The sequence below is a fragment of the Bos mutus genome, chromosome 11 (genome assembly GCF_027580195.1).
Source record: "Bos mutus isolate GX-2022 chromosome 11, NWIPB_WYAK_1.1, whole genome shotgun sequence".
NCBI lineage: Eukaryota > Metazoa > Chordata > Mammalia > Artiodactyla > Bovidae > Bos > Bos mutus.
The window spans coordinates 85,457,463-85,470,331 of record NC_091627.1 but is presented as its reverse complement, the minus strand read 5'-3'; the positions used below and the strand labels follow the sequence as shown (position 1 = coordinate 85,470,331).

The 12,869-nt window shown below is 42.3% G+C and overlaps 1 protein-coding gene across 1 annotated transcript in view; it reads left to right on the top strand.

The window, feature by feature from the left end:
* The window catches only part of GALM (galactose mutarotase), a 52,608-nt gene extending 40,042 nt beyond the window's left edge, over positions 1-12,566 (top strand). Inside the window, exons 5-7 of the mRNA XM_005893757.3 lie at positions 8,972-9,113; positions 10,587-10,761; positions 11,392-12,566. Of these exons, the coding sequence (XP_005893819.2) occupies positions 8,972-9,113; positions 10,587-10,761; positions 11,392-11,469 (395 nt within the window). The 3' untranslated portion in view covers positions 11,470-12,566. The remainder of the gene's footprint in view (positions 1-8,971; positions 9,114-10,586; positions 10,762-11,391) is intronic.
* The last annotated feature ends 303 nt before the right edge of the window (positions 12,567-12,869 follow it).

Genomic DNA, 12,869 nt, shown 5'->3' with positions numbered 1-12,869 from the left:
TCAGAGCCAGGAGCCCATAGGATATGCATAACATAACTGTCTTGCCTTCACCCCAAATATGGACAACAAGAGTCCATTCCTGTGACAGATTTAATGCCTTGTGACAGAGATCTGCAATGTTAGAGAATCTTGTTTCCAATAATCAGATATACATCATCTTCTTGCAAGAATGGGGAGCGGTAGTTGCCAGAGTGACACTCGCGTGACCACTCTTGTCCTTCACAGGTGATGGTAGTCCTACGCCTTTGTCAAGTTAGCCAGTTCCGACTTACCTTTCAGGATCAGTCTTGGGACACATCTTTGGAAAACCTCTCCCAACCTCGCTGGCTGCACTAGCTGCTGCCGCTTCCTGCTCCATCAGGGTCCTCTGAACACCATACTCACTGCATCTGTCATACTCTCCTGTGAGTTTTTATCGTCCATCTCTTTCACCAGATTCTAAGTCCCATGAGGTCAGTTGTGGTTTTGTTTTAGTTTAATTAATTCATTAATTTGGCTGCCTTGGGTCTTAGTTGAAGCACTCGAGATGTTCATTGGGTCACGCGAGATCTTCTGTGGCTCTCAGACTCTCTGACTGTGGCATGTGGGCTCAGTGGTTTCAGCGTGCAGACTTAGTTGCTCCGCAGCATCTGGGATCTTAGTTCCCTAACCAGGGATCGAACCCACACATTATGAGGTAGATTCTTAACCACTGGACCACCAGGGAAGACCCCCTGAGGTCAGATTAATGCCTGGTACATAAAAGATACTCAAAAAAGAGTGAGCTAACAAATTTATATTTGCTTCTTCCCTATGCAAAAGTAATTGCAAGGGTTAGTGTTCTTAAGGCAGAATCATCTAAAGGGACTTCTGACTATGTAAAAATAGCAGGGAGGGATAAATTCACTTCCTGTCAGGACTTGTCAAGTGCCAAGAGGTGAAAACATCCCAAGGCGGTACACTAGTTATCTATTGCTCTATAACACTTTATGATCTCTCACTGCGGTCAGGAATTTAGACAGGGCATATCTTGTCTCTGCATATTGATGTCTAGGACCTCTGTTGGAAGATGAGAGAGCCAGGATGGGAATCATCAGAAGGCTCATTCACTTGCCTGTCTGGCAGTTGATGCTGACTGTTGGTTGGAGGCTGTCAGCCAAAATACCCCTTTTGACATGGCTTTTTGATGCAACTTGAGTTTCCTTAAAACTTGGCAGCCAGGCTCAAGAGCAGATGTTCTGAGGCAGACAGGACCAAGCCAAAGCCACTCTGTATTTAGAACCTGGCCTCAGAAATCACATAGCAGCACTTGTGCCACGTTCTATTGGTTAAGGCAGTTACAAAGGTCCATCCAGGCTTAAGGGAGGAAACAAGACTCCACCTCTCGGTGAAGGAGTGTCAGCATCACATTGTAAGTAGAGCCTGTGGGATGGATCTATCCTGGAGTGGCCATCTTTGAAAAATGCAGTATGCCACAGGCAGTCATGGGGAAAAGGCCAACTTCCTATAAGAATCACTCATTTGAGAGAAGAGATATGAATCAGACAGATGAGTTTCATGAAGGGTGACTTTTTCCTTTACTTCCAGAGAGCCGGCAATTATAACTCTATCAGGAATGCAGTAGAGGAAGATTTAAGGCCTTGTGACGGAGATCTGGAATGTTAGAGAGTCCTATTTCCACTGCTCAGGTCCGCATTATCTTCTTGCAAGAATAAGGCAGCCATAGCTGCTACAGTGACACCCCCATGAGCTCTCTTTGTTGAGCTACTCCATAGACTTGACCTTATTCCTGGCTCACTGTCACTCCAACAACACTTGTCATAATTCTTAATTATTTTATTATCCGTATTGATGATACCATGACCTTTCAGCTTCTTGACATCCTCTTGCAATGATCTTGTCCTCCAAGCTTTGCAGCTACTCACTCCTGTGGTCTGTGGGTCATACCCCCGACTTTGTTACTACCTCTTATCGCTGCCTTCTATTATCATAATGTAAGATGTCTGTTTCAGCTTCACTAATTCTTCAGTGCTACAAGAACCTGTAGCACTGATCCCACCACCCTGTCACTGTTCCTCACCTCCTTCCCTACTAAGATCAAAAGTCCATTATTCGGATCACCCCTTTTCATATGCTCTCAATGCCCTTCCCCTCTCTTTGTGTTCTTGTGTTCTCCTAACAAAGCCCAACCCTGACTAGTCCTACCCCTCCATACTCTCTACCGTTGCCACCAAAAAGCTACTGTCTCACTCAGAATTCATGACAGCAACCTCAAGTGGGTCCTTAGTTGGGCTTGCAATCAGACTTTCCCTGAAATGGGGAAACAGAAGTACTGCCTCAGGCCACTCCCCTGTCCCAGAGCTATAAGGCCATATCTTTGGGTCAGAGCCCGGCATCTGCCAGGCATTGCTGCTCAGACCTTAGCACACATCCAGCCTTATTCAGGATGGTAAGAAATCCTTATCAGAAAGCAGCTTCTTGGGGACTTTCCTGGTGGTCCAGTGGTTAAGATTTCATGCTTCAAATGCAGGGCACGCAGGTTCAGTCCCTGGTTGGGGCCCTAAGATCCCACATGCCTTTGGAGTGTGGCCCAAAGAAAAAGAAAACAGCTTCTCTCTGCTGACACCATAGCTTTCTGGTGGCTTCAAAACCGAAGTCTGGTGATGTGACATCCTCTCTGAAGGCACCCTTTTCATTTCCGCTTCATTTTATGTACACTCAGCGTTGCTGAGAGAGCTATTTTCATATCTCCTTCTACTCTTAGCACCAGAGCAGGAACTCACGTATGTGGATAAACAGAAATTAAAACAACTGCACATTCATTTTCCAAATTCTTAGAAAAAGCAAGAGTATTTGGGGATTAAGGGTGGGAGGGGCTGCAGCCAAGTCCATCCAAGGGGAGGTGAAAAGTGCCTAAGTAGCGGCCTGGAGACTCTGACACGATGGAGACGCGTCACCTTGGGCAGGTCCCTTTAGCTGTCTGGGTCCCAACCTCATCTGCAAAGCGAGGGGACTAGATGAGGTAATTCCTAAGGTTCTTTCTAAATCTTTCATTCTGACTTTGTCACAGGATGCTACAACATTCACAGTCGCCCGTTTTTTTATCTGTTTACTTGATTCATTCATCAGGTTTTCAATCAAGTAAAGACTCTGCTTAATGCTCAGAAGATACAAAAATCAGTAGGACACATACAGTCCCTGCTCTTTAGGGGCTCACATTCCCTATAGATATATAGCTTGATATAATCCTAGAGTTATGCCTTAATGTGATGAATGTTTGGGGGAAAGTATGTTCAAAGTAGGATGAACAAAGTCAAAAAGGGGGTTAGTTCTAGCTGTGGATGATATATTCCCTCACAGAGGAAATAGCATTGGAGAATAAGCATTCTTAAATACCCTAGTGGACTTTGCCAGAATGGTGTGGGGGGCCAGAAAGCTCATTCCAGTTATAAGAAAGAGTCCAAAGACATAGTGAATCTGGGAGACAAATACAAAAGTTTTCATATGCCTGACCACCAAGCACATGAGGGAGTGTGTCAGGGCATAAGGCTGGGAAAGATTCGATTAGAACCTTCTCTTTTTCTTCTTATTTAGCAAAAATCTCATTTTAGGATTATCCCCATTGTCTAATTTTTGAGTCAGGACTTCTCTGCTGTTCTTGAATTCTTACCCTCTCTAAGCTCTGCTTGTGTTATATATATATGTATTTCCTGAAATTTGGCCCATTTATTTATGCCATCTTCCTGAAAATGTTCAGGCATATCATTTATCAAATATTTCCATGTAATGTGGAGGGCAACAAATAATAGCAGCTTTGTTTTACAGAGAGAAAAACTAAAGTAAACACTGATTTGTAGATTGCACAACATCAGGTTAATAGACATGAAAGGTGCCCTGGCGTGCTTCCTTCATGAAAATTCCATGACTTTCTTTTTTCTTTAAACTCAAGAAAAGTAAATAATCTTGACTGACCCAGGCAATTGTATTAGGACTATCTTAAAAGGGTTAGATTTTGAGTCAAATATGGCTTTAAGAAAGCACTAAATATTGTGAGCACCATTTAAAGTTAGGAAAGAAAGCAAAACATAAATGATCACTTGGAATATGTGTTGGTAAGATTAAAATCTTGTTGAACCCATGAAAACAGCTGCTTTTTTCCAGTCTAACTGTTGTCTTTTTTAAAGTTTGTGCGGGAGATGGTTGGTCACGCAGACTTCAGAGGACAGTCGTTACAGCCCGGTGGGGTCACTACCACCCAGGATTTGATGTTAGAGATCCGACAAGCTCAGCCCTCAGAACTGCTCAGGGTTTAGAGGACTTGACTGAACTCCGTGTGGATGTCTGTACAGTAAGCTCTTTATATTGTGTCTCTAGCACCATCTACTGGGAAAAGAAGTGCCATTATTAGAATTACATTAGAAAGTGTCAGAAACCCAACTCAGGAAGCAGAGGAGAAAAGGGGAGGAAGGAGTTCAGAAGATTCTAAGAAACGGAGAATTGAATATATTATATTGAAGTTTCTTGTATACAGATGTAACCACTAAAACAAAAATACAAAGTTTCTAAATTATTAGGAACACACAAACACAGACCATATTGTAAAAGATTTTTTTAAAAATCAACTAGAATTCATAAACACGCACCATAAAATACAGTGACAAACAAAGAACACTTAGAATATACATATGTCTTCTTAATGCATGCGTGCTAAGTTGCTTTAGTCGTGTCCAGGTCTTTGTGACCCTATGGACTGTAGCCCTACCAGGCTCCTCAGTCCATGGAATTCTCCAGGCAAGAATATTGGAGTGAGTTGCCATGCCTTCCTCCAGGGGATCTTATGTCCAATCCAAGTCGCTTATGTCTCTTATGTCTCCTGCATTGTCAGACAGCTTCTCTACCACCAGTGCCATCCAGGAAGTCCGTGCTGTCTTAATAGCCCCTATTAAACAGTCTCAGATTAAATCACACACAAAACCCCAACAGAATGCCATGTACAAACCAAGTGATTAACTTGGTTTGAAAGGTTCAAAATATGAGCACTCGAAAGCAAACCAAGCAAGTGAAAGCCCAAGTAGCAGAGGGTCTCAATCTGAATATCAGAAAAGACTGATTTCAGGACAGAAAGCATTCGATTACATGAAGGAAGACACTTGGAAATGATAAAGGATGCAGTTCACAATGAAAGTTCACCCCAAAATGACTGTATCTAAGATCATGAAGAAAACCTCTAGCAGTTTCACAAAATACAATGCAGCCAATATTGACTTAGAAATGTTTTAACTCTTAATAATTCTTGGATCAAAAGAGAAGTCAAGGGACTTCTCCACACTTCAAATTCAAGAGCTGCAGGTTAGATCCCTGGTCAGGTAACTAAGATCCCATGTGCCAAGTGGTGTGGCGAAAAAAAAAAAAGGAAATAAAAAAAAAATTTTTTTTAAGGAAGCCAAACCCCAGAACTAGGGATATCAGAAAAATAATTATGTATAATGGAAATGTATACATAATATATAGGACTATATAGTAAATAAATAGTATAATATAAAATTATCTATAATGAAAATGCCTACATGTGCTATAATTAAAGTAATAGAAAATTTTAGCACTACTTATGTTAATTAAAACTTGTGAAATTAAATGAATTATGCATCTAATACAAGATATTTGAAAAAAAATTAAAAAATAAATCCAAGAGAGCAAAAGAAAAATTAACAAAAAATAAAAGAAATTATAATTTTGAAAAGAATCAGAAAAGGTAGTACATAAATCCAAGAGCCACTTCACTGAGGGGGAAAATAACCCCAAAAATAAATATAACAGTAGATAACCTATTCAGTCCACAGAATTAGATATGAGCAGAGGCAAATAATGACAGATGGATGGAACCAAAAGAATCATAAATTATTTCTTTCCTCAACTCTTCACAAATCAACATGAGAGTAATATAGATGAAATGGATAATTTTCTAGGAAAATATATAAATTTGTGATTGTGAGCCCCAAAAGAAACTTTAAATCGATTATCAGAGAAAGATGGAGAAAACTACAAGTGCAGTGGAGTTGTCTAATGAAATACGGCGTACGTTCAGCAACAACCTCCGAGATAAATTGAGTGAAAAGTTCGGGGTGGAAACAGGCTGTGTTTTATGGATATGCACTTAGATGCTTGGGTATTCTTGTAGCATCTCTAGAAGGTACGTGAGAAACAAGTGACAGTGGTTGCTTCTGTTGAAAGAAGCTGGGTCTGTGGGGAACGGAAAAGAGGGAACTTCTTTGCACTACAGGGTATTACTTTGTACCTTTTACATCTGTCATCTTTTAAACTGATTACATGTGTACATATTACCTACTCAAGAATTTTTTTTGGAAAAGTAGAACCAAGACAAAGGAAATAAATGCTTTTAAAGGCTGTTTTCAAGAATACTACTTAACTTTTCCTAAAGCTGACTCTGGTAAGAAGAAGATTCTCTTGGTTGAACATGGACCCGAGACTCCGGAATGGTCTTGGCCAGGCCTCCCTGTCTCTCTCAGGTGCTTTGGACGCCAGGCCCCCTTGCAGCTCTGTGTGAACTCAAAGACCCTATTCCTCACACATCAGGAAGAATATATTTCTGAGCAGAAGCTCTGAGTTAAAAAAAAAAAAAAAAACCCTCTTTTCACCCAAAGGCAGGACATCCCTGTTACTTGGTATTTAGGAACTCACAAAAGCGGAACCAAATGCTTTAAATGGCTAAAAGTCAGTTCTTTTTTTACCTATTTCATTTTTTTTAATGGTTAAGATACAAGTTCCTAATTTTTCTTAGCCTCTAAGATTCTAGCTCCACTTTGCATGGTATGTCTCTCAAAAAACAGACGAAACCAAGTTCCTAAAACATCTCCATCTGACCACATGAAAAGAAAAATGACAAGAAAAATGACTCACATCCTGAAAGAATATGTTAGACATCTAAAGTCTGTACTTACCTATAAAATATATTATAAAGTTCTGGGACAATACAAAACTTTTAAAAGGACTAAACTGTATCATTGTGTAAGGCTCTATCCCTTTCCGCTTTCCCTCTCAAGAAAGATTGGCCAGATTGCTTGGCCTGCTGCAGAGGAACCTAGGATTCCTTGTATTTGGGGAAAGAGCCTAGGGCCAGGGGCTTCTCACTGTTGAGCCATACTTCTAGGGTAAGATGGCAAAGACCTCTGCTGTTATCTGTTCCCAGGGTTTTCTAGCTGAGCTGCTCAGAGCCTGTACTGGCTTCACTCTAGCTTATATATATTTGTATTTGTAAATTTTTATTTACTTATTTTTGGTTGTGCTGGGTCTTCGTTGCTGCACACAGGCTTTCTCTAGTTGTGGCCTTGCATTGGCAGGTGGATTCTTAACCACTGGACCACCAGGAAGTCCCTATATATATATATATATGTATTTTATGTTGTGTACAGTTGACCTTTGAACAATGAAGAGGTTAGGGGCACTAACCCTCCATGCAGTCGAAAATCCACCTATCACTTAACAGTTGGCCTTCCAAATCCAAGTATTCGACCAGTCAAGGACAGTGTGGTACTGTAATATTACTGAAAAAAATCCACATATAAGTCAACAAAAAACATTTCAAACCCATGTTTTTCAAGGGTCAACTATATATTTATTTTACATCTGTGTGTGTTTATTGAACTCCCCTCTGAATATTAACAATAAATTCTGCAGGAATGGGGTAGGGGTTGAAAGTCAGTGATTTAGTCCAATTTATTCATTGCACTGATGAAAAACCCCAGGCCCAGAGAAGTGATTTCAGCTAATTTGGCTTAATCTCTTTCCTTATCTGAGGCAGGTTCTACCCTACTACTACTACTATTACTACTACTGCTTTTGCTGCTATTACTGATATGATAAACACACACAAATCACCTTGTACTTAAGCCGTTTTTCTCCATATCAGTTATTCTTCAAACTTCTTCACCCATTCAGCCTACTATGACCTCACCTAAAGTCTCAGCTCAACTGCTAAATTTTTATCCATGAAATCTCCCCAGTCTGCCACATCTAAGCCAACCCATTCACACCGCCTGTCTTCCTTCTTATAGCTGTGCCTCTGCTGGAACACTCTACACACTATGGTTATGAACTGCTTATATGTGTCCATTCCCTCCTTCAGGCTGCAAGCAGCTTAAAAAATATGTTCCATGTCTCATCTACGTGGCATCTCTGCCCATTAGAGTGCCTGGCATACAGTAGGTGTTGAATAAGTGTTGATCAATCAAAAGAGTGACTGAGTGAATGGCACCTAGTCCACTGCTTTGGCTTTGACACATTCCAGGAACATGCCTATGGGGGGAAGTTTCCCGCACATTCCCTGAGCTTTCTTAATGGAGCTAACTTCAAAATATTTGTGTACCTTGTTTGATGGCTTGGCCTAACATCTAAAGAACAGACCTGGAAGTTGGGGAAAGAATGAAAGTAATAAAGCAAAATGGCACAATATTCAGAAGAATGTAAAATCCATGTTACAGTCTTTTGGCAAACCCTGTCTAGAGGATTGTCTATTGAGAACTTCACTCTTTCCCTTGGATCTCTAGAAAATTCACCCACAAGATAATTCTGATTCCTCTTTTCTACCCTTGAAGCCCAGACTTCTCCTTAGTGGTTTTAGTAGAGCAGAAGATATGAGCCCTGGGGTATCTCAGAACTAAAGCAAGAAATGTCAACAAGGTAACTGACTCAACAGTTAGGACAGCCTTTATCCACCTTATCCTTTAATGAAAATTAAGTGCTTCCTTGATTTTTGTACTTTTTTCCACACTTGAATGATTCTGAATTTTATCGTCTTGCAGTCAGTAACACCTTACAATTAAGGAAATCTAATAATTTATTCTTCTTAAGATCTGACTCCCACCTCCTTTACAAATTGAAATTAAGGCTGGGAGGGTAGAACCAGTAGGGTCTTCAGGGTATAAAGATTTTATTCAGGCATTTATCACTCTTTTTTTCTGCTTCTTCCCACCAGGAGAAATTGCTTCAGTGCAAGGAACGGCATTTGACCTGAGGAAGCCAGTGGAGCTTGGAAAACACCTGCAGGAGTTCCACGTGAATGGCTTTGACCACAATTTCTGTCTGAAGGGATCTAAAGAAAAGCGTTTCTGTGCACGGTAGGTACTTTTCATTTGCTGCCTCTGTTGGGAAGAGATCCCAACTCCTATTCGAGGAGCTTTTCCTCTGGCCCTATTAATGCCAGTTACTATGCTGCAGGGGACTGTCTCCCACAACTCAAGTGTCTTTTCAAAGCTCCTGTTCCACGGGTGACTTCATCCCCACCCTTCATCTGCCTTTATCCCTGCCTGGCATTCTGTCTCTTTGTCTCTTCTCTCCCCATCTCTGCCCCATCTCTCAGGCCTTTTTTTTCCCACTAGAAGTGCCAGTTTCTCCTGACTAAAGTCACCTCTGCTTTCCTTGAACTTCCAGAGTCCTTTGTCCTTTCTTCACTCATGATGTATGCTCTGCTTCCTTGCATGGAAGGCTGGAGGTTACGTTTCCCCTATAGCGCTCACCACCTCCAGCCTGTCTGATAGGCATCTGTGTCCACACTCTCCTTCTCACTAAATTCCGAGTACTTCACATCATCTCATCCTTGTGAATCCCTCCCTCTACCTTGACACCTAACACCATGCTTGGCACTAGCACATAATCAATATGTTTGTAGAACGGACGGACCTTAAATAAAGCAGAGAAAATGACTGAAGCTCTAATAGCAACAGAAAGAACTTCAAAAGCCTTCTCTCCCTCACAGCCCCAGCACCAACCCCAGGCGTGTTCCTCTAGCTCCTGCCCACTCTCCTCTGTGCCTCCTATTCACATCCCTCTCCAGACGGCCTCCACCTGAGGAGACCTCTCACCACTCCTGCCTTCTCTGGCTGTTCAGTCCCTGGCCTTTCTCTTTCTAAACATCTTTCCCTGAACCTCATTGTGGGATGTTTTACCTTGGTAAGGCTATGAGAGACCTAGCCTTATGTATATCCCTTTGACCCCAAATATAAGACCAAGTAGGTACTCTCTCCTCTGTAGAGGCTTTTCTTTTTTCAAAAAAAGGGAACAGTCTAGCAGCCTATTCTGGGGGGATAGCTGACTAAGGAGCCCCCTGCCTGCTCTAGCCCCAGGGCGGCAGGTAGTTTAACTTAGAAAAGCATCTCTTCTCTTTCAAAAGACATAACTGGTTGTCTTGTCAGACCAAGCAGAGAGCTCCAACTCCTTATGGGAAATTATTCCAGTCTCCCCCCAGAGCCCTAAAACTGCCTCTGTCCAGCCTGGCTCCCCTGACACACACAAACATATCTGACTAGGGTGAGTCGCTTTTGCCTTCCCCAGGGAAGCCAAGCTCAGAGTGGGAAGGTGCTATGGCGAATCCTCAAAACCACCTACTTAAAAAAAGAAAGCAAACCACCTACTTACACCTCCCCTGAGAGGCTGCGAGAATCTCCTACCATGCTGTTCTCATCTTTGTCTCTTCCATATCCTGCCTGGCTGTGTGGCTGGGTCTGACTCCTATCTCAAAGCTGCTTCCCAGCTTCTTCCTGTCTGCTTTTTCACCCTGGACCTCCGTATACGTGCTCTGGCTTTATCTCTAGGGTCCATCATGCTGGAAGCGGGCGGGTACTGGAAGTGTACACCACCCAACCTGGGGTCCAGTTTTACACGGGCAACTTCCTGGATGGCACGCTGAAGGGCAAGAGTGGAGCAGGCTACCCCAAGCACTCCGGATTCTGCCTTGAGACTCAGAGCTGGCCTGATGCAGTCAATCAGGTAAGTCCACAAGCCAGCTTGTTAGAGTGGTGGTATGTCCAAGGTCATACCAGATGACAGAGATCACAACACTCAAATCAGATCTGAATGATTCAAAAGTCTGTGTGTTCTCTTCTCCAAGTCAAGGTAAACATAGGAAATTCTTAGCCATGTTACTAACATGGCATTCATATGTTAAAAAAAAACTGTATTTTGTACCTTCAAAGCCTTTATTCAGTTTAACCTTTCTCCTTATGAATATTTACTCATTTTATACAACCACACTGTTAAGATGATCCTCCAAATCTTTTCATCCTTTCGCTTCCTCCTTTCTTTTCCAGCTATTGCCTAGAGTAATGCTCCTCAAAGTTCAAGCCCATTAATAAGACACTTGCAGCCTGCACCAGAATGTAAATCAACCCCTCTTCTTTCATTAAGAAAGTCTTGCTGTGACAAAGTGTGTTTCGTGATGTGGTTGATTTTTATCCTGGTTCGAGTTCATCTAATTGCAAACCAATAATAAATGGTTCTTACCCTGGCAACTGGTTCACATTAGAACTGGTCTGGAGACCAGTCCAGAAGCCATCCTGAGTGGTTAAGGGTGCAACCTGGGTTGGCAAGGTGTAACCTGTATTGTTTTCCTCTTCACAGCCTCACTTTCCGCCTGTGTTGCTGAAGCCTGGTGAGGAGTATGACCACACCACTTGGTTCAAGTTTTCTGTGGCCTAAGGAAATGTAAAGATATGTCCTGCTCCAAGGTCAGGCTGGGAGCCCCTTTAGCAGCCTGACTCTCCTATAAAGAGATGAGTTGAAGATTTAGAGGCTTTCAAAGTGATCCTGTGATTTAAAATCATACAAATGGTAGCAGTCAGGGTAGTCAGGTCTGAATATTGATTTCCTTCCCAAAGACTGGCTCTAGGCCAGGTCTAATGACCAGCTCTCCTCTCTGTGAAGTGAAGGGGACTCAACCACCAATGTCACCCATCATCTCAGCCTTGATCCTAGCCCAGAAGTGGCACCTGGGCTCCATGTGTTGGCTCCATCTGTCCATTCTGCCCCTTTCTTTTCTACTTTCCACCCTTTCTTTCTTTAATCCTACTCAATCCTTTTTTTCCCCCTCCTTCTCTAGCTCACATCACCTTGCCCTATGCATCCTATGGAGTTTTCAGGTCGCTTAGCTCATTCAGCCTGCTGGCAGAGGGAGCCTGTCTGCCTCAATAAGGCAACAGATGATGGAGACATGAGTCAGCTGAAGCTTACAGGGGATAAATGACTCACCTAAAGACACTGAACTAGGAAAAATTTTAACCAAGACTCTAAGTCGGGTTATTTGCATGAAAAACGTGCAAATTCAAGTCCCCTTCTTTGCCTCCACTCCAGTCTTCAGGAGCATCCCTAGCATCAACTGATGGGCACAGAGGAGTCTAACCCTTACTGTTAGCTAGCCTTTCTTCCCAAATTCAGTTTTATAAAAAGATGCGCGAGTCTGTTTGAGCTTTACAGGTAATGTGATTTAAGGTGCAAGATCAAAATGTCCAGAAAGAATCTGTAAATTTGATTCTCTGCCTTCACAGTTAACTGAGAAGGCCAGTTCAGCCAAGGCATAGGAAGGAAGTCACTGGAGACAGGAGCTATGTTAGTGTGAGGAGAGGGCCTTAACTGAGAGAACTACAAATTGCACTGGAGAGCACATGTGTTATGTAGACCAGCCTGGGCTTCCCACCTTTCCTAATTGAATCGTCAGTGATGGGTTTGGGTTGGTGGCTTTTAAAGAAATGTATCTTATACTATTATACACTAATAATCAGTTTAAATAAAATCAAAATCTGCACCTTCAAAAAAACTCCGTTTCTTCATTCTGTCAGGTGTGAACCTTTGGGAAATGGATCAAATATAAACCATGTGTTCTGGACTCTACTATGCTCTCCAGTCCCAGCCCTAGCTGGGAATACCATCTAACCAGCAGCCTGTGGAGCTTCCTCTATACTTCCCTTTCTCTTTGTTGTTCAGTTGCTAAGCTGAGTTTGACTCTCTGGGCCCATGGACTGTAGCACACCAAGCTACAGTATCCTCTCTAAGAGTACAGTATCCTCTACTATCTCCTGGAGTTTGCTCAAATTCATGTCCAT